This window comes from Dendropsophus ebraccatus, chromosome 4 (assembly GCF_027789765.1).
Source record: "Dendropsophus ebraccatus isolate aDenEbr1 chromosome 4, aDenEbr1.pat, whole genome shotgun sequence".
NCBI lineage: Eukaryota > Metazoa > Chordata > Amphibia > Anura > Hylidae > Dendropsophus > Dendropsophus ebraccatus.
Window position 1 is genome coordinate 165,905,470 of NC_091457.1, and position 22,805 is coordinate 165,928,274.

Below are 22,805 nucleotides of genomic sequence, written 5' to 3' on the forward strand. Positions count from 1 at the left end.
AACGTGAACACTCTGAGCGGTATGGAACGCAGAAGACGTCACGTGGTTTTGGAAAGCGAAAGCGAAGTCTGTGTGTAAGAGAGGCCTGGAACGCATAACCCGGAACTCAGTGTATGGTCAGCATGGCGGAGAAGAGGGGCGCAGGGAGATCACGCAAGTCCCCTAGAAAGAGCGCAGGTAAGTGACTGGGGAGTAGTGGAGGCCGGTCCGGCTGACTGCGGGGGTGTGACAGCTGGAGTGCAGTAATAATAAGGGATGGGGTGTTCTCTATACTGCCTCTCTGTGGGGGGGGGGGGGGGTGCAGTAATAGTGGGGGTGCGGTCTGTACTGGCCCTGTGATTATTGGGGTGCGGTGCCCTCTCTGCCCCTGGTGTATGTCTGCCTGCCCTCTGCCCTCTGCCCCTGGTGTATGTCTGTCTGCCCCCTGCCCCCTGCCCTCTGCCCTCTACCAACTGTCCGGACGGTTTGTCCCTATAGAGGCGGCCATAACAATCAGGATGAGGTGATGTCGGGCTCCTGGAGGCGTCTGAGGTGATGGGGGGTCCAGTAACTGTGGAGAATATTCCTGAGACCCCGGGGGGCCCCGCTCAGTCTCCTCTCATAGGGACGCAGTTATACCTTCATGTCCTCTCCAGCCGGACACCATCCATGGCCGCCCTGTCTGCAGCAGAAACCTGTGTGTGTGAATGCGGCCTAGTATAGGTTGTGCTGGAGCTGCTGTCTCTGCGTATAGGCCCACGGGGGGGATGCGGCTCGGCCTGATAGGAGGACACTGATATGTGCGGCCAACGTGTCATACTGGGGGGGGGGGTGTCTGACCGCAGGCGTCCTCCCAAGTGACAGCCGCCAATCACCCAGTGTTATAGATATAAAGCAGCTTCCCAGTCGGAGGCGTAACCCCCCCCCCCCCCCCCCCCCCTCATCCTCCATGTTATTTCCTCATATACTTCTTCTGGCTGATTGACCTCTCCTCTTCCCTCAGGTACAGTGCATTTCAGTGACGACATTAACAGTGAAGATGCCGCCAAGAGGTAAAGTCCCCGGAGCTGCGGGCGGATCGTATGTATGTGTGACTGGAGCGTCTTCTGGGCGCGCTCACTGCTGTCCAATCACTGTGTACCGGAGCACCGCGCCAAATCCGTCTGCTCCGTAGACTTAGTGCTCATGGAGACCCCCATCTAGTGACCCTGTGGTGGGATCTGCAGCGATCAGACATCACCTGACCTCTGACTGTCATATCCTATATATCCCATGGCACCAAACTACCACAAGGGGTAGAACCTGAGCTGAGTGCAGACTCCCTTCGAGGCTTTGCTCACAAGTTGTGTCCATATTAAAGTCCTCATGACTGCGATGTGTGAGTGATAGGTGGGCAGCGGATCTGGACGCCATGTCAGCAAGTCAGAACCAGCGCTGAGCGGAGATGCTGAACTATTTGTGTTCTAGAACATTCCCTAAACCTGAAACCCTCGGCATTTGGAGAATTTGGATGCCGCCCTAGGGCTGCCAGAACACATGGATACAGCCTGTGGGATATGTCTGTATCCATGTTTTTCAGGACTCCTTGGGGCGGCATCCAACTTCTCTGAATGCCGAGGGTTCAGGTCTAGAGAACGTTTGGCATCTCCGCTAAGCGCTGGTCACAGCCTGTTATGGGCCTCCTGCTTACTGGCCCTGTAATGGGTTGTGTAGTTCTATAACCCTGTGTATATATATTCCTATAGACTTGTGTATATACCCGCAGGAGAGCAGCTCTGGAAAACGCTGTTAGGAAGAAGATTGAGACGGAGAGGAGGGCGCTGCAGATCGTGGAGCGGCTCCTGGAGGAGAGGATCAGCGAGGAGTTCCTGATGGACTGTGTGAGTCTCGGGGTAGATAGAACTACAACTGTACGTAGCTGCTGCAGAACTACAATTCCCATCAAGTCTGGACAGCCAAAGCTAAAGCTCTCCAGGCATGATGGGAGTTGTAGTTCTGTAAGAGCTGGAGAGCCGGAGTTTGACATCAGTGTTTTATAGAACTGTTCACCATTGCCAGATCCATCACATGACACCCGGCAGAGCCCACTGACTGTATTGGGGTTATTAGATGCTATTTTACTCTGTATTCTTGATGGAACTGCCTGTAAGTTTCCAGACGTCGCTCCATAAAGATTTATTAATTTATTGAGTGTTTACTTCTCAGAAGCTGAAATCCTGCTGTAAACCTTAAGGGGGATTCTGCTCAAATATAACTTCTGATATGTTGCTGCCCATGGTGATACTAACCATTCCTTCCATATTTGTTATTATATATTCAGTCTCCTTCCCCCAGTTCTCAGGTGCTGCTTTCTGCTGAAGACACAGAAATCTGTGTGTGAGCTTTTCTCTCTGTCTCCCCCTCCTCCCTTCTGGGACGGCTGAAATAAAAGTCACTGGCAGGCTGTATCTGCATCATTGTAGCTTCTTTGTAATGCTGGGAGGATTAATCACAGTGAGTTTAATAGCCATCTTGACCTCAGAACAACCCTCCCAGCATTACAAAGAAGCTACAATGTTGCAGATACAGCCAGCCGGGGAAGGGAAGAAAGAGGCCATGTTTTTCTAAGCCTGGGTAACCCCCATTAACCATTGTTTCCGTTCTCTCTTCAGGCCCGATTCATCTCTCCATCGTACTATAAGGACATAGTGGAGGAGCGATCCATCGTAATGATGTGCGGATATCCCATCTGTAACAAGAAGCTGGAAAACGTAGGTGTAACCGGGTGACATCACAGGCTATTGATATCACAGCTGATATGTAAGAGCGGACGTCTCCCGTCTAGAATAACCTTTATCTGTCCCCCACAAGGTACCAAAACAGAAGTATAAGATTTCTACCAAGACTAACAAGGTTTACGACATCACGGAGAGAAAGGTGAGTGACAGGGCGGGGGGCGGCACAGTGACAGGGCGGGGGGCGGCACAGTGACAGTTCGGGGGGCGGCATCTTCTCACCTGTTATGTTATATCCTGATCTCACATATAGATGATGGACGTGTCTACAGGTCTCCTCCTCCTTACACACTGTATTACCAGATCACGGACATTGTTTTTATAGTAAAATGGGTTGCACTGAAGTAAATGCAAACAATGGCCATTGTCCAAAATAACCTAAAGGGGTATTCTATAAAATGATAGGGTCTTGCTCAGATATGCCAGCAAGTTATGTTGTTCAGCCTCCGGCCTCCCTACTGTGCAGGACCTGCAGCCGACCCCATTCACTTCCTTAGAATCCCCATGATTCTAGGCATCACTGGGGGGGGCAATTTATAGCACGGTTAAAGGGGTACTGCAGCAAAAGTCTATTTAAAAATCTCCAGTGTTCCAATACGTCTTAGCTGCTGCATGTCCTACAGGAAGTGGTGTATTCTTTTCAGTCTGACACAGTGCTCTCTGCTGCCACCTCTGTCCATGTCAGGAACTGTCCAGAGCAGGAGAGATTTTCTGCTACTAGTAGAGGATTTGCTGCTACTCTGGACAGTTCCTGACATGGACAGAGGTGGCAGCAGAGAGCATTGTGTCAGACTGGAGAGAATACACCACTTCCTGCAGGACATACAGCAGCTGATAATTACTGGAAGACTGGAGATTTTTAAATAGAAGTAAGTCACAAATGGGTGGGTGAGTGCTTGGCTGCCTTGATTACTCAGTGAATGTCATTAAAGTTTTGGTTGTTTAGATTATATATATTTTTTTCAGTGTTTCTGCAGCAATTTCTGTTATCGAGCATCGAAGTATTATGAAGCGCAAATCCCTAAGACGCCGGTGTGGAGCAGAGATGAAGAAAGGTAATGGCGCTCGTGTCTTCACGTTTCATGAATTCTTGTAAAAGAGCTGGGTTTCCTGCTGTAGCAAAGCTACAACTCCCATCATGCCCAGACATGCCTTCAGCTGCCAGACACGATGGGTATTGTAGTTTTTTAACAGCAGGAGACTCAAATGTTAAAACGCCGCCATACTTGGCTGCTATGGCATGCTGGGAGTTGTAGTTCTGCTGCATGTTATGGACTCTGTCCTGTAAACCGTATTTGTCTTGCCCTAGGTGTGTTATCCTGGTTAGAAACCCCATTGTGTGACTCACTGTTAGGTAATTGTGAGTTACAGAGCAGTGCTTCTCTATTCCAGTCCTCAGGCCTCACCAACAGGTCGGGTTTTGAGGATTTCCTTAGTATGTCACAGGTGATATAATTATACTCAGTGCATCAGGTATTAGCACAGGTGATCTTTGTATGGGAAATCCTCAAAACATGACCTGTTGGTGCGGCCTGAGGACTGGAATTGAGAATCACTGTTATAGAGGGGCGCCCTATGTTCAGGATCCTCATCTCTTTATTAGAGCTTTATGGAGGACCCGTCCTGTATTACAGAGTGATCACATTGATGTGATTGGACACTGTAATACCTCCTGTCTCCTGTGGTGGCGCTGCACGAGCACTGGACACTTCCTGCCAGGTTTCCCCACTGATCACAGCTGATCGCAGAGGACTCTGATCCTGAGCCTATTATCAATCCTTCTAACAAGTAGGGACTGTCCAAAGTGGGGAGCCCCTTTAACGGGGGGCTAGAAAGGAGCAATGTGGCTTTATCCATGAGGATACTGAGATAATAAGTCAGTGATTTGTTAGATGGAGTTTATTACTGCAGCTGCATAGATGGTATTTGATTGTTAGTTTCTGAATGTAATTATCAGATCTGTCCACAAGGTGGCGGCAGAGTTTGTGATTTTATTCCCTGCACAGTAGCCGGTGATGCTGTAGTTTCCTATAATCATCATTATTAGAGGAGGGAATCTCCTTCTCATTCTATGATAAGACTCCATTTGTCACCTTCATCTTCTTAATATTGATTTCTTGATGTCTTTCTTACAGTCCGCCCCACATCAAGCTTCTCAAGGAAGGAAGAAGGTGAGCGACTATGTGCGGTGATAGGACGTGTACGTTATTGAGGTCTATGTAGTCAGGCAGTGTACAGCTCTCACATATATTCAGGATTACAGGTATATGGCGACTTTCTTCCACTTGTCCGTGGATCCATATGATGATCAGCCCCATTTACATATTACACAAATAGCTGCAATACCAGACACGACCATAGAGAGATGTGGCGCTATTTTTTTTAGATAAGCCCTCTCTGTGATTGGGGTAGACAGTGTGTCCCCCGAGGTACGCCTGCATGTGACTGGGCCAGCGATCAGCTCATTAACAAGCAATTTTTCTCAGTAGTTGGTGGAGGTGTCAGAAGCCAAACCCCCTTGATGATAAATGTCCTTTAACCCTTTTAGGGTTTAGCCTTTTAAAGGGGTTGTTCACCCCAAAAAATGTATGTCAAATCAACTGGTATCAGAGATTTGTAATTTACTTCCGTTAAAAAATCTCCAGTCTTCCAGTACTTATCAGCTGCTGTATGTCCTGCAGGAAGTGGTGTATTCTCTCCAGTCTGACACAGTGCTCTCTGCTGCCACCTCTGTCCATGTCAGGAACTGCCCAGAGCAGCAGCAAATCCTCATAGAAAACCTCTCCTGCTCTGGACAGTTCCTGACATGGACAGAGGTGGCAGCAGAGAGCACAGTGTCAGACTGGAGAGAATACACCACTTCCTGCAGAACATGCAGCAGCTGATAAGTACTGGGAGACTGGAGGTTTTTGTAATCTGTATAACCAGTAGATCTCCTTCGGAGTTCCCCTGTAACGTGTCCAGCAGTATGCACCCGATTATGATAGATAATGTTTCTGTTTCGCGGGGGGAGGGACGGTCACGTTTTGGGCCTCTGGTAATGTGATCTGGGTCTCCTCCCGGTGTGGTCGCTGTGTTTGCTGTGTATGATTTCCCGCACAGCTGCAGGTAACAAAGCCTGATGATACAATCCGCACGGCCTCCTATGTACACAGGCCGCCGCCGTATCCCCTGCCGCTCATTAAATCTGCTGACAGCTCAATGCCAGATTTATTTGCGCTGTCCCCGGGGGCCGGCCGTGTCATTCAATACCTGCAGATATAAAGCCGGCCGCTGTGATGTCACTGTGATTTCTGCCGCCGCCCGAACACTTTCTGCGCTTTTTTTTCCGATGCCGTTTCGGTTGTGAATGTAAAACGTTTCAGGGGATTTTTCCGTCATTTGCAAATTGATAGTTTTTAATTTCTTGGTTTCATTTCCTTATCAGATGTTTATCTGAATTCTCCAGTAAAGCCGCTCGATACTCGCTGTGTTCTACTTCCTCTGGGCGGCTTCTATAACGGGTAGGGAACCTGTAGCCTTCCAACTGGTGCAGAACTACAACTCCCATCATGCCTGGAGAGCTTTAGCTTTGCTGTCCAGACATGGTGGGAGTTGTAATTTTGCAACAGCTGGAGGGCTACAGGTTCCCTGGTCTGTAGGCAGCAAGATGTGATGGGGCTGAGATCCCCCCCCCCCCCCCCCCCCCCCCGCCCACTCAGGTGATGGATGGATCTACCCCCCCATCATTGGTGGCAGTATAGCTCTGGTTATGTGTATGATCCTCCTCCGCAGGTGTAGCTCTGGTTATGTGTATGATCCTCCTCCGCAGGTATAGCTCTGGTTATGTGTATGATCCTCCTCCGCAGGTATAGCTCTGGTTATGTGTATCATCCTCCTCCGCAGGTGTAGCTCTGGTTATGTGTATGATCCTCCTCCGCAGGTGTAGCTCTGGTTATGTGTATGATCCTCCTCCGCAGGTGTAGCTCTGGTTATGTGTATGATCCTCCTCCGCAGGTACAGCTCTGGTTATGTGTATGATCCTCCGCAGGTATAGCTCTGGTTATGTGTATGATCCTCCTCCGCAGGTATAGCTCTGGTTATGTGTATGATCCTCCTCCGCAGGTATAGCTCTGGTTATGTGTATGATCCTCCGCAGGTATAGCTCTGGTTATGTGTATGATCCTCCTCCGCAGGTGTAGCTCTGGTTATGTGTATGATCCTCCTCCGCAGGTACAGCTCTGGTTATGTGTATGATCCTCCCCCGCAGGTATAGCTCTGGTTATGTGTATGATCCTCCTCCGCAGGTGTAGCTCTGGTTATGTGTATGATCCTCCTCCGCAGGTATAGCTCTGGTTATGTGTATGATGATCCTCCGCAGGTATAGCTCTGGTTATGTGTATGATCCTCCTCCGCAGGTGTAGCTCTGGTTATGTGTATGATCCTCCTCCGCAGGTATAGCTCTGCTTATGTGTATGATCCTCCCCCGCAGGTATAGCTCTGGTCATGTGTATGATCCTCCTCCGCAGGTATAGCTCTGGTTATGTGTATGATCCTCCTCCGCAGGTGTAGCTCTGGTTATGTGTATGATCCTCCTCCGCAGGTATAGCTCTGGTTATGTGTATGATCCTCCTCCGCAGGTACAGCTCTGGTTATGTGTATGATCCTCCTCCGCAGGTGTAGCTCTGGTTATGTGTATGATCCTCCGCAGGTATAGCTCTGGTTATGTGTATGATCCTCCTCCGCAGGTATAGCTCTGGTTATGTGTATGATCCTCCTCCACAGGTATAGCTCTGGTTATGTGTATGATCCTCCTCCGCAGGTATAGAGATGCTTATGTGTATGATCCTCCTCCGCAGGTATAGCTCTGGTTATGTGTATGATCCTCCGCAGGTACAGCTCTGGTTATGTGTATGATCCTCCGCAGGTACAGCTCTGGTTATGTGTATGATCCTCCTCCGCAGGTATAGCTCTGGTTATGTGTATGATCCTCCTCCGCAGGTATAGCTCTGGTTATGTGTATGATCCTCCTCCGCAGGTATAGCTCTGGTTATGTGTATGATCCTCCGCAGGTATAGAGATGGTTATGTGTATGATCCTCCTCCGCAGGTACAGCTCTGGTTATGTGTATGATCCTCCTCCGCAGGTACAGCTCTGGTTGTGGGGGGGTACGAGGTGCACGTGAGTGATGGCACTATTGGCAGTGCCTGCTGCAGTTGTCACTGGCTGGTGGGTGGGGGGGAGGGGTGCAGCAGACAGTTGCCGCTAGTGGCAATGCCTGATCCTGTCACTGCCATGTGAAGCCACTGTCTCTCTGGGGAAGGAAGGTGCCGTTGGTGAGGTAGCTGACAGTAGCACCCGCTAGTACCACAGAAACCATGTGTTTTGCCAGTGGAGGGGACCAGGCTTCCCTACCCCATGGGCCCCATAGCAATCGCATGCTCTGCCTCCATGGCAGCTACGCCACTGCTGACGGCACTTTGTAAGTCGGGAGTGCACCAGGGAGAGAGATCCCATAAGTAGACTATAGAAAGCCCGGCACTCACCAAGTAGCTGCTTAGAAGTCCTAATCACATGTACAAAGTACAATGGCTCCCAGCCCTGTCACACACAGCGCTGCATGGATCCGAATGTGCTTCTGACTAGTAGCGTTTACAGTTAAAGGAGCAATGTCGACTGTCTGGCTGCTAACACTGGCTCGGGCGGGCAGGGGGTCCCTATCTCTGACCAGATGTGCACCCAGAGCTGTTAAGAACTCTGGATGCTCCCATAGGGTTCAATGGGGCTTCCAAGCCAAAGTCCTAGATGATTATAAAACGTCCTATAATTTCCGGGCCTATTTTCCGGCATGAACGCCCTCCAGGAAGCATCCCGAGGGGATCGGTGCCCAATACAACCCTGAGGGATTTCTGATTGTGATTTTCCTGACGTGCAGCCGTGGTGAGTGCCCGCCTGCGTTCTGTCTGCTACCTGTGAGCCCCAATGGGTCAGGAACCAGTATACAGAGTGATGGCTGTGTACAGGGCTGCAGAATATGTTGGTGCTATATAAGTAAATGCATTATTATTATTATTATTATTATTATTATTATTATTATTATTATTATTATGAAGCCGGTCATCAGTATTGACCGTCACCCCCCACCCCACACACAACCACTATAGGGGCCGGGGGTAACATATGCTGTCAGTACTTTGCTGATAACCCTCCCTTCTATACTTGATTAAAGGGACAGTGTCATCAGAAAATGACTTATTGTATAAATAATGTTTTTATATCAAACCGATTTTTTTTCAAAGAATATTTGGTGAAATTTGTTTTTTAATTTTCTGTTTCTCTCTATATTATAAAATAATCCTGGTATCTTGCAGTTCTCATTCTCACCACTGGGGCTAAAACTAAGCTGAGGCTTCCTGTTGTGCCTGTGGTGATAAGAGGAGGCTGCAGTAAAGTGATCTGTACAGCATTGCAGCGTAATGTGACACCAGTAGGTAGAGGAGACAATAGCAGCTCCCTGTGGAATGACCTCTTCACAGGTCACAGAGCGTTTTCAGTATTGTCTCAAATTCATCTCATGGGGACAAAGTCTGTCTATTGTCGTCTACGTCCATGAGCCTGGCTGTAAAGCAGGTCACTAAATGCTGTTAATAACAGCCCAGGTAATATGGCTGCCCCCATAATGTACAAAAAGGGACAGCCGACAGTTAGAGGGTGGCAGCTTCCCCATCCCTGATCTGTAGGACTGCCTGACCCCAGCACAGAAGTGGCGGGTGACGCAGGTATACAGGCCGTCACTACCTCTTACATCTATCACTGTTGTTACACTTCATAAATTTCTTTCTTTTTCGCTGTTTTTAGCGGCAGTTCCGGAGAGGAAGTCCTATTAACCGAGCGGCCCATAAAAATGTCAGAGGTCGAGAAACCAAAACGGGCGACGGAAAGAGGCGACGCCAACTCTGCAAGCAGCGAGGAGGAGGAGGGTGAGCCGGAGCAGGCCTTTGTGTCCTCTCTTATCCCGGAGCAGAGCCATAAAGAGGCAGAATCGGCAGGGGACGGCGGGGACGTTACCCAGAGGGAGACGCCAGACATGGCCGACACAGAGCGGAAGGTGGAGGACGCAACAGAGAGACTGAGAGGTTGTAGTTTAAATGACAATGACGAGTCATCTGACCCACAAAGAGTTCGGGATGTCCGGGCGGGGTCAGAGGTCGCCCCAGAGGTGACTCGCAGAGCGCTGAGCAAAAGTGGTGCCGAGCATCTCCGGAAACTGCTGAGCCGATCCAGGAACCGTGAGGCGAGCGGCCCGGCGGACGTCCCTCCTGTAGTAGTGAAGAGGAGTATGCTGGAGATCCTGACCCAGACCCTGAGGGACTGGAGGAGCGAGGACACCCTGAGGTATCTCTATGGTGCCGATTATGTGGTGGAGCGGAATGAGCCGCCCCGCGCCCAGGAGCCGGACCTGGATGAGGATGATCTCGTCCCGGACGTTGATGACATTGAGGAGAATTCGGATGCCGCCACCTTGAATGAGTCTTTACCTTATGAGAGTAATAACCGGGAGTCACAGCCGCTCCTCAATTACTCAAAACTCCAAGAAGAGACTCAAATGCTGGAAATCCGGGTGCGGGAATTCTTCAGAGGACGTTACGTATTACCTGAGGAGGCGGAACGTGAGCGGGATGAACACGAGGGAGGAAAGGTTAGTGCCGAAACCCAACAGCGCCATCACCAACCTGTTTCCTCTATGTCTGGAAAGGTTTATTAAAGGGGTACTCCGGCAATTTTCTTTTTCTTTCAGATCAACTGGTACCAGACAAATACAGATTTGTCTTCCAGTACTCATCAGCTGCTGTATGTCCTGCAGGAAGTGGTGTATTCTCTAGTCAGTCACAGTGCTCTCTGCTGCCACCTCTGTCCATGTCGGGAACTGTCCAGAGCAGGAAAGGTTTTCTATGGGGATTTGCTGCTGCTCTGGACAGTTCCTGACATGGACAGAGGTGGCAGCAGAGAGCGCTGTGTCAGACTGGAGAGAATACACCACTTCCTGCAGGACATACAGCAGCTGATAAGTACTGGAGGACTGGAGATTTTTAAACCGAATTAAATTACAAATCTGTATAACTTTCTGACACCAGTTGAATTTTATTTCCTCAGATTTCCCCTTTAAATCCCCATCCTCGTGTACTGTTCTTCTCCATAGATTTGTACGTTTCTCTCCATCTTGGGGAGCTCCTGTGATGTCACTGTGTAGATGTATAGCCGCTGTCAGCAGACTCTCCTCCTCTGGAGCCGCTTCCAGGATGGTACTGCAGCTGGCAGCCATGTTGTACACATTTTGCATTTATTAAGTACCAGCTGTTAGAGGAGAGGAAGAGGCAAGGAATTCCCTGGGGAATCCCCTGATGATGTCACTGGCCATATATAGACCTTATATAGTGTCCTTACATGGAGCATTACATCATCCCGGCTTCCCCAGGAGGAGGGGTCGCCAGCAGTCACTGAGTAGCATGGGCCCTATAGCAGTGGGGTCAGACTCATGGCCCTCCAGCTGTTGCAGAACTACATCTCCCATCATGTATAGACAGCCAAAGCTTTAGCTCACCAGAGATAATGGGGGTTGTAGTTTTGCATCAGCCAGGGGTCCTGTGCCCTGTACTATCTGCGGGGGCCCTCCATGTCCAGTGGATGTGACTGGGGCCCATAGATATAATATGATCACTCACAGGGAGAGGGATCTGCAGTCTTTGTGCTTTCTCTGTGTCGATATACATTGCTGTATATATATATATATTATAGAACATTTCTTGTATGTTTTTCCAGGATGCAACATGGTGGGCTCCTCCTCTTCCTCTTGTGGATTCATTTTCCCAGCAACAAGTCCGCAGACGGATCGTACTAGAAAAACTGAAGAAAGTGTAAGAATGGCTTTAGGTGTTTTATTCTATAAGTGAGAAATGAATAAACAGAACGGTGACCTACACCCCAGTGTACATAGTGAGTAAGGGGGGGCTCTACATCATGGAGGAGAGGGTCCGCATACTGGGAGAAGAGAGGGTCCGGATAGTGAGCGCAGTGGAGGAGAGGGTCCGCATACTGGGAGAAGAGAGGGTCCGGATAGTGAGCGCAGTGGAGGAGAGGGTCCGGATACTGGGAGAAGAGAGGGTCCGCATACTGGGAGAAGAGAGGGTCCGGATAGTGAGCGCAGTGGAGGAGAGGGTCCGCATAATGGGAGAAGAGAGGGTCTGGATAGTGAGCGCAGTGGAGGAGAGGGTCCGCATAATGGGAGAAGAGAGGGTCCTGATAGTGAGCGCAGTGGAGGAGAGGGTCCGCATACTGGGAGAAGACAGGGTCCGGATAGTGAGTGCAGTGGAGGAGAGGGTCCGCATACTGGGAATAGAGAGGGTCCGGATAGTGAGCGCAGTGGAGGAGAGGGTCCGGATACTGGGAGAAGAGAGGGTCCGGATAGTGAGCGCAGTGGACGAGAGGGTCCGCATACTGGGAGAAGAGAGGGTCCGGATAGTGAGCGCAGTGGACGAGAGGGTCCGCATACTGGGAGAAGAGAGGGTCCGCATACTGGGAGAAGAGAGGGTCCTGATAGCGATTGCAGTGGAGGAGAGGGTCCGCATACTAGGAGAAGAGAGGGTCCTGATAGTGAGCGCAGTGGAGAAGAGGGTCCGGATAGCAGGGGGAAGAGGGGGTGCAGCTAGTGAGTGCAGTGGAGGAGAGGGTGCAGATAGCAGGGGGAACAGGGGGTGCAGGTAGCGGGTGTAGTGGAGGAGAGAGTCCGGATAGCGGCCGAGGAGGGGGTCCCGATAGCTGGAGAAGAGAAGGTCCAGATAGCGGGGTGGTAACATGAAAACAATACATACTTACAGGATGGGGATAACTGTCTGACTGGTGGGGGGGTCCGACCACTGCCTGAATGAATCCCCAGTCATGTGTTGGGACCATGGCACAGCTGGAGATGGCGGAGTACACACATGACCACAGCTCCATTCACCATGGAGGCTCAGGACCCCCACTATTAAGATTGCAGGGGGTCCTAGCAGTTGGATGACCAGTGATCATCCCCTATCCTGTGAATAACGGATAAGTGTTAATTATGGAACATCCCTTTAAATGGAAAATCTGGTGAAAATCTTTTTCTTTTGGGGCCAGAAAGTTATATAGAGTTGTAATTTACTTCTATGTAAAAATCTCTGGTCTCCCAGTACTTATCAGGTGCTGTATGTCCTGCGGGAAGTGGTGTATTCTCTCCAGTCTGACACAGTGCTCTCTGCTGCCACCTCTGTCCATGTCAGGAACTGTCCAGAGCAGGAGAGGTTTTCTATGGGGATTTGCTGCTGCTCTGGACAGTTCCTGACATGGACAGAGGTGGCAGCAGAGAGCACTGTGTCAGACTGGAGAGAATACACCACTTCCTGCAGGACATACGGCAGCTGATAAGTACTAGAAGACTGGAGAGTTTTAAATAGAAGTAAATTACAAATCTATATAACTTTCTGGCACCAGTTGATTTGAAAGAAAAAGATTTTTGCTGGAGTACCCCTTTAAGGATGATTGGTTTGTCATGTTGCAGAACACTTTGCTTTTGCACCTCCTTTGGTACATGATGTCCCGGCCATAGTTCTCGTAGGGTTACACACATTTTGTTATTACTGGTTGTGTGTGGGCACATCCGGCCGTGCAGAGATATCGTTTGCAGTATTTTTAGGTCCTCTATCTGCCCCTTTTGTTGTCACCTTCCACCCCCCAACCCGGCTCGAGCAGGAAACCGTCTTCTCTGCTGTGAAGTGTGAAAAGTTGCACAGTTCTTGTTCTCCTCCTATTAGTGCCTGTTTGCAGAATATAGCAGCCTTGTTATAGTTAGAGGTGGTGACTGCTCTGTATGAGGGTCCCATAGAGGTGGTCGCCTGCGGGGGGTAGTGATGCCGGTATCCTACAGCACACAGGGCCGCCACACTCAGGCCCGCTCAGCTAGTCAGCGACCAAGGCGAGATACATCCTGTATCTTCAGCTGGTGCAGAATAATGACTCTTTGCAACAGTTGATTGTGTACACTGCATTAGATCATGGTGAAGGCTGTCGAGGCATTATGGGAGTTGTAGTACTGTATGGGCTGGAGAGACTTACTTTGGGGGCACCATCATCAATGACTGAATACTTCCACTGTGTAGACACCCCCTACCCACCCACTTGACAAGAGGAATGGTAACGCCCACTTGTCAGATTAGTTACTTTTTTCCCAGGCGAAACCACAGAGGAATAAAAATCATACAGATTATGTCCACTTCCCATATACGCTATGGGGGGCCTCCACCCTCACAACCCGCTGCATGATCCTTAGGCCTAAAAAAATGAGAAATGCAGCAACTTTGCAGCAGGTCATTGTTAGAAATTTCCGCCCATTTGTGGCATAAAGCTTCTGTACAGACCTATTTGTTTCCATGGCAACAGACAACAAACAACCCCCGTGTAGTCTGATCCTGCATCCATCAGCATTGTGTAGGGGACGGATCAGACTACACAGAATGTTGTCTGTTACCATGGAGATGCAGGAATAACACTACAGGAAAATGTTTTAACAGACCTAATACAACGTAGCCGTATTTATCATTATTGAAGCAAAGAAAGAAAAAAACATGTTGTCCCCCATAGATGCTCCGGCCTGTGTCCTGCAGGGGGCAGTAGAGTTATTGTTACAGACTAAGATGTCTATTATGTCTAAGTGTCTATTATCGCAGATCCTGACCCCCAGTGATCCCGAGTTGGGGCCTGCCCTCTGCATGTTCCCTCTGTTACCTCTATGGCATCACTCCGTGTCAGGAGTTTTTTAATATAAGCAATATATCCTTTATATGGCGTAGTTCCTGTATGTCGTGGATATTTTCAGATTTTTTTTTTGTTTCAGATTTCACCTTTTTAGTACACAGCAACACTGCCGCCATAGCTGTGGTGGAGGCTCCGCAGCATCTATACACGGCTGTATTTGTTAGTGCCCTATTATAGGGATGGGATGGGAAACCATCTGCTCTCTGGCTGCTGCTAAACTACAACTCCCAGCACTGCATTGTAGTAGTAGTAGCAGCAGGGAGGCCGGTTCCCAGCTCTAAGGGGAGTCGCTCCACTACAGAAGTGGTGGTGAAATTTGCCCAAATTTCCTAATGTGACTCCGACAGAATTCTGGCAGAAAACATGGGGACCTGGACTCTCTCCCACATTTATTTTGCATTTTAGACACTTCTGCCACTTTTTACAAATTGTACAAAAGGGGCGGGGTTTATGTAAAAGGGGCATGGCCTAAATTTTACCAAAAATACACTGGCAGAAAATTCTGCCGTACCTTGAGCCAAGTAATAGGTGGTGTAAGCTGCGAGTAGTCATTAAAGGAACCAATCACGAGGATTTAGGATTCCAAGTTACAATCATGACATTATGGAGCGCGCTGCAGCGTTTCCTGCCATATCACCTGCTTGTTTGCCGTTGTCCTCAACTCCCCAAAAATGTAGTTATATTCCTTCCCGCTTTGTGTGCAAATCAGAAGCAACTAGTCATGTGGGCGGAGTCTTCCCCCAAACTAATCACTGTTCCCACACTTTAATCCCTCCCCTTTGTGCTGTAACCCCGCCCCTTTGGCCGTGGTGCACAGTTCACAGGCCAGGAGTAGCTCCGTCCTTCAGAGGCGAGGTTACAGCGAGGAGGGGAGGGATTTCAGCGTGGGATCCATGATTAGTTGAGGGAGAGACGCCGCCCACTTGACTAGTTGCTGCTGATGTGCAGACAGTGCTACAAGGAATCTGTCTTAATTTTTGGAGGGTTGGAGACAACAGCAGACGTGCAGCTTATATGGCAGGAAACGCTGCGGCATGCTTCATACCATCATGATGCTAACACTCAGCCTTAAATCCCCGTGATTGGTCCCCTTTAAGTGCGACAGATTTATCAAACAGCCCGATCTATCCGGCACATTTAAATACTGTCTAGTCTACCTTTGCAGCTTTAGTAGATGTGGTCCATTGTGTTTCTCGTACAATATATGAGACTTCTTCATCCTTCCTTCTCCGCAGTCTCCCGGCTATTTTGATACCTCTGAAGATCACATACAGCGACGTGTCCAAAGAGCTACACGATCTGGTCAAAACTTTCAGGTGAGTCTTTTTCTTTTTGTAATAAAATAAAGTGCTATAAAAATCTCAAGATCAGGTAACAGCTTCCCATAGTGGTCAATGATGTGTGTGGGGCGAGGGTGAGACTAATGCTGCATTTACACAGACAGATTTATCTGACAAATTTTGGAAGCCAAAGCCAGGAATGGATTTGAAAAGAGTATAGATCCCAGTCTTTCCTTTATGACCTGATCCCTGTTTATATTCTGTTCCTGGTTTGGGCTTCAAATATCTGTCAGATAAATCTGTCTGTGTAAACGCACCATAAGAGAAGCTGCTAAAAGCTCTAGTGACTGTTATAACTCCCCCTATTTCTGGCATTACAGCTGACACTGCTCAGTACTGCTTTATAATGTCCTCCTTGCTGCTGTTTATGGGGGTTTGATTTATAGAGGAGCAGGGACCCTGTCTTCTGTATGTGCAGTGTATGGAAGAATCATAGCAGCCTGTCTACACCCACTAGCTCATGGACAGCTGAGCCTAAAGAAGGAAAAACTGGTATAAAATTTCCATATACAAGGTATGTAATGGAAGAAATATTGCGGTTCAACTTTACCTGAGGAGGAGTGCCCACTTCAGGCTCTGTGAGCCCTTCAGGGGCCGGGACTGATGTGAGCCCTGAAATTGTGTGCATCATAGACAATACATAAAACTACAAATATAAACTTTAACACCCCTTTAACAGTGACTTAGAGTGCCACTTAACAGTGACATCCACAGCGGCCTGGTAATAGTAAAGAAATTGCTGGGTTACTATGACAATCTTGTGAAAAATTGTATTTATGTCAATGAGGTAGAATCATAAGGACCTGCCATCTTCTATTGGCCATTAGGGGACATGTGACTGTGTGGATGTTGTCAGGCATTGAGTGAAGGACCTGTGACTTTCTATTGGCTGCTACATTTTTCAATGTGTGCTGTTATTGGCTGGTTACTGCTGTGCTGTGTACTGTGATTGGCTGGTTACTGCTGTGCTGTGTACTATGATTGGCTGATTACTGCTGTGCTGTGATTGGCTGGCTACTGCTGTGCTGTGCACTGTGATTGGCTGGTTACTGCTGTGGTGTGTGCTGTGACTGGCTTGTTACTGCTTTTCTGCATGCAGTGATTGGCTGGTTACACCTCAGCTACTAATTTGGTCAGGAATAGTCATTCGAGGAACAAGGGTGGAGAAGAGGAAATTCACCCTTTCAACTGCTGTGCTGTGATTGTCTGGTTACTGCTGTACTGGGATTGGCTGGTTACTGCTGTGCTGTGTGCTGTGATTGTCTGGTTACTGCTGTGTCGGGGGGGGTATTTAAATTCCTGAACATTCCGCTATTCATTTCTATGGAGAATTTAAACGTAAATTTCTTAAGAGGCAAATCCGATCGAATCCAAAAATATATAGCACACCTGTCACTGCCGAGGGCTTTAAAATACAGTTCAAACATAGTCTGTGTGCAAAGTGGTTCGGCCTGTATTAATTGCAGAAAATCGGGAAAAGAACATAAAGAAACAAGCTTACAATAGAAGTATTTATCAATCGCTATAAAGCTGTAAAGGAGAGTATATAGTATATAGCAGGAGCTGATTTCCTGGCTGGCGAGCTCCCGTGTATTCGGCCATTATAACTCTTGAGTGGGTTTACATTAGATAATAGTTGCAGCTTTTCCCTTCACTACAAGTGATTTTAGCATTAGAGCGGCGGTGATGATATGGGTCACCTCTGCCCTCGCCATGTCTCTGAGCCTGACAGTCTCTTGTCACACAGTCCATCGGAGGGGACCGCCGCTCGCAGAGCTGCCGTTTTCCCCTTCACTGACTCCTCCAGAAACACTTCCAGGTACTTGCGGCAGCGTTTTAGTCCACTCTGTACGGACGAGGAAAACCTCTAAGGAGATCTCTGAAGACATTTTAGTAGAGTTGGAGTTCATCGGCGGCAGAGTCCCAGCGTGCCTGTACGCTTTTGTTACCAAAACGGAGATGTCACATTATTCTCCCGGGGACGTCTGTCTGTCAGGCCACTAAGCAAGCTAAAAGGTAAATCATTTGCTTCACTTGGGTTATGGGATATAATACCTGGCTGGCTGCAGAGCAGCGCTCCAACCGCCCCCCCCCCCCCCCCCCAGTGTGGGGGTCACTACTGATGTCTAATGCAAAAGCTTCACCATATCCAGACCAGACATTCTGGAATATATACAGTGTATAGGGTACATGCTCCCTGGTATATACGGTGTATGGGGTACATGCTCTCTGGTATATACAGTGTATGGGGTACATGCTCCCTGGTATATATGGTGTATGGGGTACATGCTCCCTGGTATATATGGTGTATGGGGTACATGCTTCCTGGTATATATGGTGTATGGGGTACATGCTCCCTGGTATATATGGGGTACATGCTCCCTGGTATATATGGGGTACATGCTCCCTGGTATATATAGTGTATGGGGTACATGCTCTCTGGTATATATGGGGTACATGCTCCCTGGTATATATGGGGTACATGCACCCTGGTATATATAGTGTATGGGATACATGCTCCCTGGTATATATAGTGTATGGGATACATGCTCCCTGGTATATATAGTGTATGGGATACATGCTCTCTGGTATATATAGTGTATGGGATACATGCTCCCTGATATATAGGGTGCATAGGGTACATGCTTCCTGGTATATCAATGCTCTCCTGGTATGTCAATTTATGTTGCAGATTTTTCCATTGAAATCAATGGAGAAGGTAATCTGTGTGAATTCTGTGCAGATTTGCTGCGGTAAATCCATCTAGTAGGCAGCTGCATTATATACAGGGGCGCAGAGAGCTGTCAGCAGGGGCACGGATGAGCCTGGTTCAATAGGTCAAAAGAATACACCACTTCATGCAGGACATACAGCAGCTAATAAGTACTGGAAGACTGGAGATTTTTAAACTTTCTGACACCAGTTGATTTTGAATTTTTTTTTCCCTTTAATGGTGCGTTCACACCTACAGGATCTGCAGCTGATTTTCTGCAGCAGATTTCATTTAAATAACTGAACACAGCATCAAATCTGCTGCAGATCCTGTAGGTGTGAACGCACCCTAAGGTCGCTTTTCTTGTGTCTGTTCACAAGGACAAACTTGCATCTGCCCTGCTCCAATCAGTAAGGGGGGATGGGGGGGGCCCAGTTACAGTGATCAGTGAGGGGAATCAGGGGCCTAGGACCCCAGTTACAGTGATCAGTGAGGGGGATGGGGGGCCCAGGGCCCCAGTTGGTGATCAGTGAGGGGGTTGGGGGGCCAGGACCCCAGTTACAGTGATCAGTGAGAGGAATGGGGGGCCCAGGGCCTCAGTTAGTAATCAGTGAGGGGGATGGGGGGGCCCAGGGCCCCAGTTAGTGATCAGTGAGGGGGATGGGGGGCCAGGACCCCAGTTACAGTCCCCTTTAAGGTCGCCTTTCTTGTGTCTGTTCACAAGGACAAACTTGCATCTGCCCTGCTCCAATCAGTAAGGGGAGATGGGGGGGGCCCAGTTACAGTGATCAGTGAGGGGAATCAGGGGCCTAGGACCCCAGTTACAGTAATCAGTGAGGGGGATGGGGGGCCCAGGACCCCAGTTACAGGGATCAGTGAGGAGGATGGGGGGCCCAGGACCCCAGTTACAGGGATCAGTGAGGAGGATGGGGGGCCCAGGACCCCAGTTACAGGGATCAGTGAGGAGGATGGGGGGCCCAGGACCCAAGTTACAGTGATCAGTGAGGGGGATGGGGGGCCCAGGACCCCAGTTACAGTGATCAGTGAGGGGGATGGGGGGCCCAGGACCCCAGTTACAGGGATCAGTGAGGGGGACGGGGGCCAGGACCCAAGTTACAGTGATCAGTGAGGAGGATGGGGGGCCCAGGACCCCAGTTATATTGATCAGTGAGGGGGATGGGGGGCCCAGGACCCCAGTTACAGTGATCAGTGAGGGAGATGGGGGGCCCAGGACCCCAGTTATATTGATCAGTGAGGGGGATGGGGGGCCCAGGAACCCAGTTACAGGGATCAGTGAGGGGGATGGGGGGCCCAGGAACCCAGTTACAGGGATCAGTGAGGGGGATGGGGGGCCAGGACCCCAGTTACAGTCCCCTTTAAGGTCGCCTTTCTTGTGTCTGTTCACAAGGACAAACCTGCATCTGCCCTGCTCCAATCAGTAAGGGGGGATGGGGGGGCCCCAGTTACAGTGATCAGTGAGGGGGATGGGGGGCCCAGGACCCCAGTTACAGTAATCAGTGAGGGGGATGGAGGGCCAGGACCCCAGTTACAGAGATTAGTGAGGGGGATGGGGGGCCAGGACCCCAGGTGCAGTGATTAGTGAGGGGGATGGGGGGCCCAGGGCCCCAGTTAGTGATCAGTGAGGGGGATGGGGGGCCCAGGACCCAAGTTACAGTGATTAGTGAGGGGGATGGGGGGCCCAGGGCCCCAGTTACAGTGATCAGTGAGGGGGTTGGGGGGCCCAGGACCCCAGTTACAGTGATCAGTGAGAGGGATGGGGGGGCCCAGGCCCCAAGTTACAGTGATCAGTGAGGGGGATGGGGGGCCCAGGACCCCAGTTACAGTGATCAGTGAGGGGGATGGGGGTCCCAGGACCCCAGTTACAGTGATCAGTGAGGGGGATGGGGGCCAGGACCCAAGTTACAGTGATCAGTGAGGAGGATGGGGGGCCCAGGACCCCAGTTATATTGATCAGTGAGGGGGATGGGGGGCCCAGGACCCCAGTTACAGGGATCAGTGAGGAGGATGGGGGGCCCAGGACCCCAGTTACAGGGATCAGTGAGGAGGATGGGGGGCCCAGGACCCCAGTTATATTGATCAGTGAGGGGGATGGGGGGCCCAGGACCCCAGTTACAGTGATCAGTGAGGGGGATGGGGGGCCCAGGACCCAAGTTACAGTGATCAGTGAGGGGGATGGGGGGCCCAGGACCCCAGTTACAGTGATCAGTGAGGGGGATGGGGGGCCCAGGACCCCAGTTACAGGGATCAGTGAGGGGGACGGGGGCCAGGACCCAAGTTACAGTGATCAGTGAGGAGGATGGGGGGCCCAGGACCCCAGTTATATTGATCAGTGAGGGGGATGGGGGGCCCAGGACCCCAGTTACAGTGATCAGTGAGGGGGATGGGGGGCCCAGGACCCCAGTTACAGTGATCAGTGAGGGAGATGGGGGGCCCAGGACCCCAGTTACAGGGATCAGTGAGGAGGATGGGGGGCCCAGGACCCCAGTTATATTGATCAGTGAGGGGGATGGGGGGCCCAGGACCCCAGTTACAGGGATCAGTGAGGAGGATGGGGGGCCCTGGACCCCAGTTATATTGATCAGTGAGGGGGTGGGGGGGCCAGGACCCCAGTTACAGTGATCAAAGAGGGGGATGGGGGGCCCAGGACCCCAGGTGCAGTGATTAGTAAGGGGGATGGGGGGCCCAGGGCCCCAGTTAGTGATCGGTGTGGGGGATGGGGGCCCCAGGGCCCCAGTTAGTGATCAGTGAGGGGCCATATGGTGGTCCCCCGGCCGTCATATACCCATCATCCGTCCTCTGTATGTGTGATACGTTATGGGGAAACCCCTTTAAGGGAGTCTGTTAGTCAGGCAGCGTTGTTCTTTATATTATTATTCGGTGTTTGGGTTATTTTTAGGTTTCCTGTACATCTTGAGGTTTTATCTTTTATATAAATCAGATATCAGATTCCTGTAACGACGCAGATTGAGCGTCCATGATTATACACGCAGGGCGTTACGGGAGTAGTCGATGTATCTGTGGTAATGTGGAGTCATGACCCATGGAAATGTATGGACGACGTACCTAGAAGTGCACGGCCATGAGCGGCGTGTGTGCGTGATGTGCGGAAATCCTTATAATCAGGTCACCGTTTTGTGTATGCAGCTCTTCTCCCATCTCCATGGTTACTTGGTTGGTTGTAAACTCTCATGGGGGTTATTAATGGCGCCATGTTATAGTAAGATTCTCTGTGTTGCCCATAGCAACCAATCATAGCTCCCATAGCAACCAATCACAGCTCAGCTTTCAGGTTACCAAAACAATGTGAGAACTGAAAGCTGAGCTGCGATTGGTTGCTATGGGCGCTGTGATTGGTTGCTATGGGCAGTAGAAACTACTATAACATGGCGCCATTAATCTCCCCTATGAGAGTTTATAACCAACCAAGTAACCATGGAGACGAGAAGGTGGGCGTAGGGGCTGTGTACAGTAACGGGAGGAGTGTTTGCTTCATTGCTTTAATCTTATAGGAGTTGTCCCACCACTGACCCCCATCCCTTATCAATCACAGGGGGGTCCTGACTGCTGGGACCCCCATAAACTTGAGAGCACAGCTCCTGAGTCTGCTTTGGCTATGTGTGTGCAGTGCTGCTCCATTCACATCTATGGTCCTGCTGGAGATCGCTGTATACATGGTGATCGGACCCCCTGCTGATCATCTCATACTATGAATGGAAGATCGGCATCATTAGGACAATTCCTTTAACTGCTTGCAGAGGTAGACTTGGGATCTTTGCCATGAGGCTCCCACCGATCAGGAGATTGGGGGGTCCTGTGTTCCCCTTTAGTAATGGAGCAATAATAATAAATTCTCTGCTGTTCTATTCATTGACTAAGGGACTGATGGAGAGTGCAGCCCCCCATTACTTCTATGGAAGAGCCCCCCATGTTTGGCCTCCTCCTATTCTTGACCTCAGTGGGTTGCATGTCCCCTTAGTAGGGGGTCCCAGCGGTGTAACCCCCATATCTATCATTTATAGTCTGTCAGCATAACTTTAAAATTAACTTTAAAATTAAGAAACTCCATTTTTCTTATTGAAAGTTACACCAAAGTGTGGAGTAAACCCAAAGTATGTGTGCGAGGAGCGAGATCGCCCCCTACAGGTGGGAGTTTCCATTGTGCGTCAC

The 22,805-nt window shown here is 49.9% G+C and overlaps 1 protein-coding gene across 2 annotated transcripts in view; it reads left to right on the forward strand.

The window, feature by feature from the left end:
• The first annotated feature begins 99 nt into the window (after positions 1-99).
• The window catches only part of RPAP2 (RNA polymerase II associated protein 2), a 56,407-nt gene continuing 33,701 nt past the window's right edge, over positions 100-22,805 (forward strand). Inside the window, exons 1-10 of one of the 2 annotated variants that reach the window (XM_069969079.1) lie at positions 100-177; positions 983-1,031; positions 1,745-1,859; positions 2,631-2,729; positions 2,830-2,895; positions 3,720-3,808; positions 4,889-4,924; positions 9,591-10,431; positions 11,553-11,647; positions 15,800-15,880. In XM_069969079.1, the coding sequence (XP_069825180.1) occupies positions 114-177; positions 983-1,031; positions 1,745-1,859; positions 2,631-2,729; positions 2,830-2,895; positions 3,720-3,808; positions 4,889-4,924; positions 9,591-10,431; positions 11,553-11,647; positions 15,800-15,880 (1,535 nt within the window). In that variant the 5' untranslated portion in view covers positions 100-113. The remainder of the gene's footprint in view (positions 178-982; positions 1,032-1,744; positions 1,860-2,630; positions 2,730-2,829; positions 2,896-3,719; positions 3,809-4,888; positions 4,925-9,590; positions 10,432-11,552; positions 11,648-15,799; positions 15,881-22,805) is intronic. The other variant, XM_069969080.1, reaches the window with a different exon arrangement.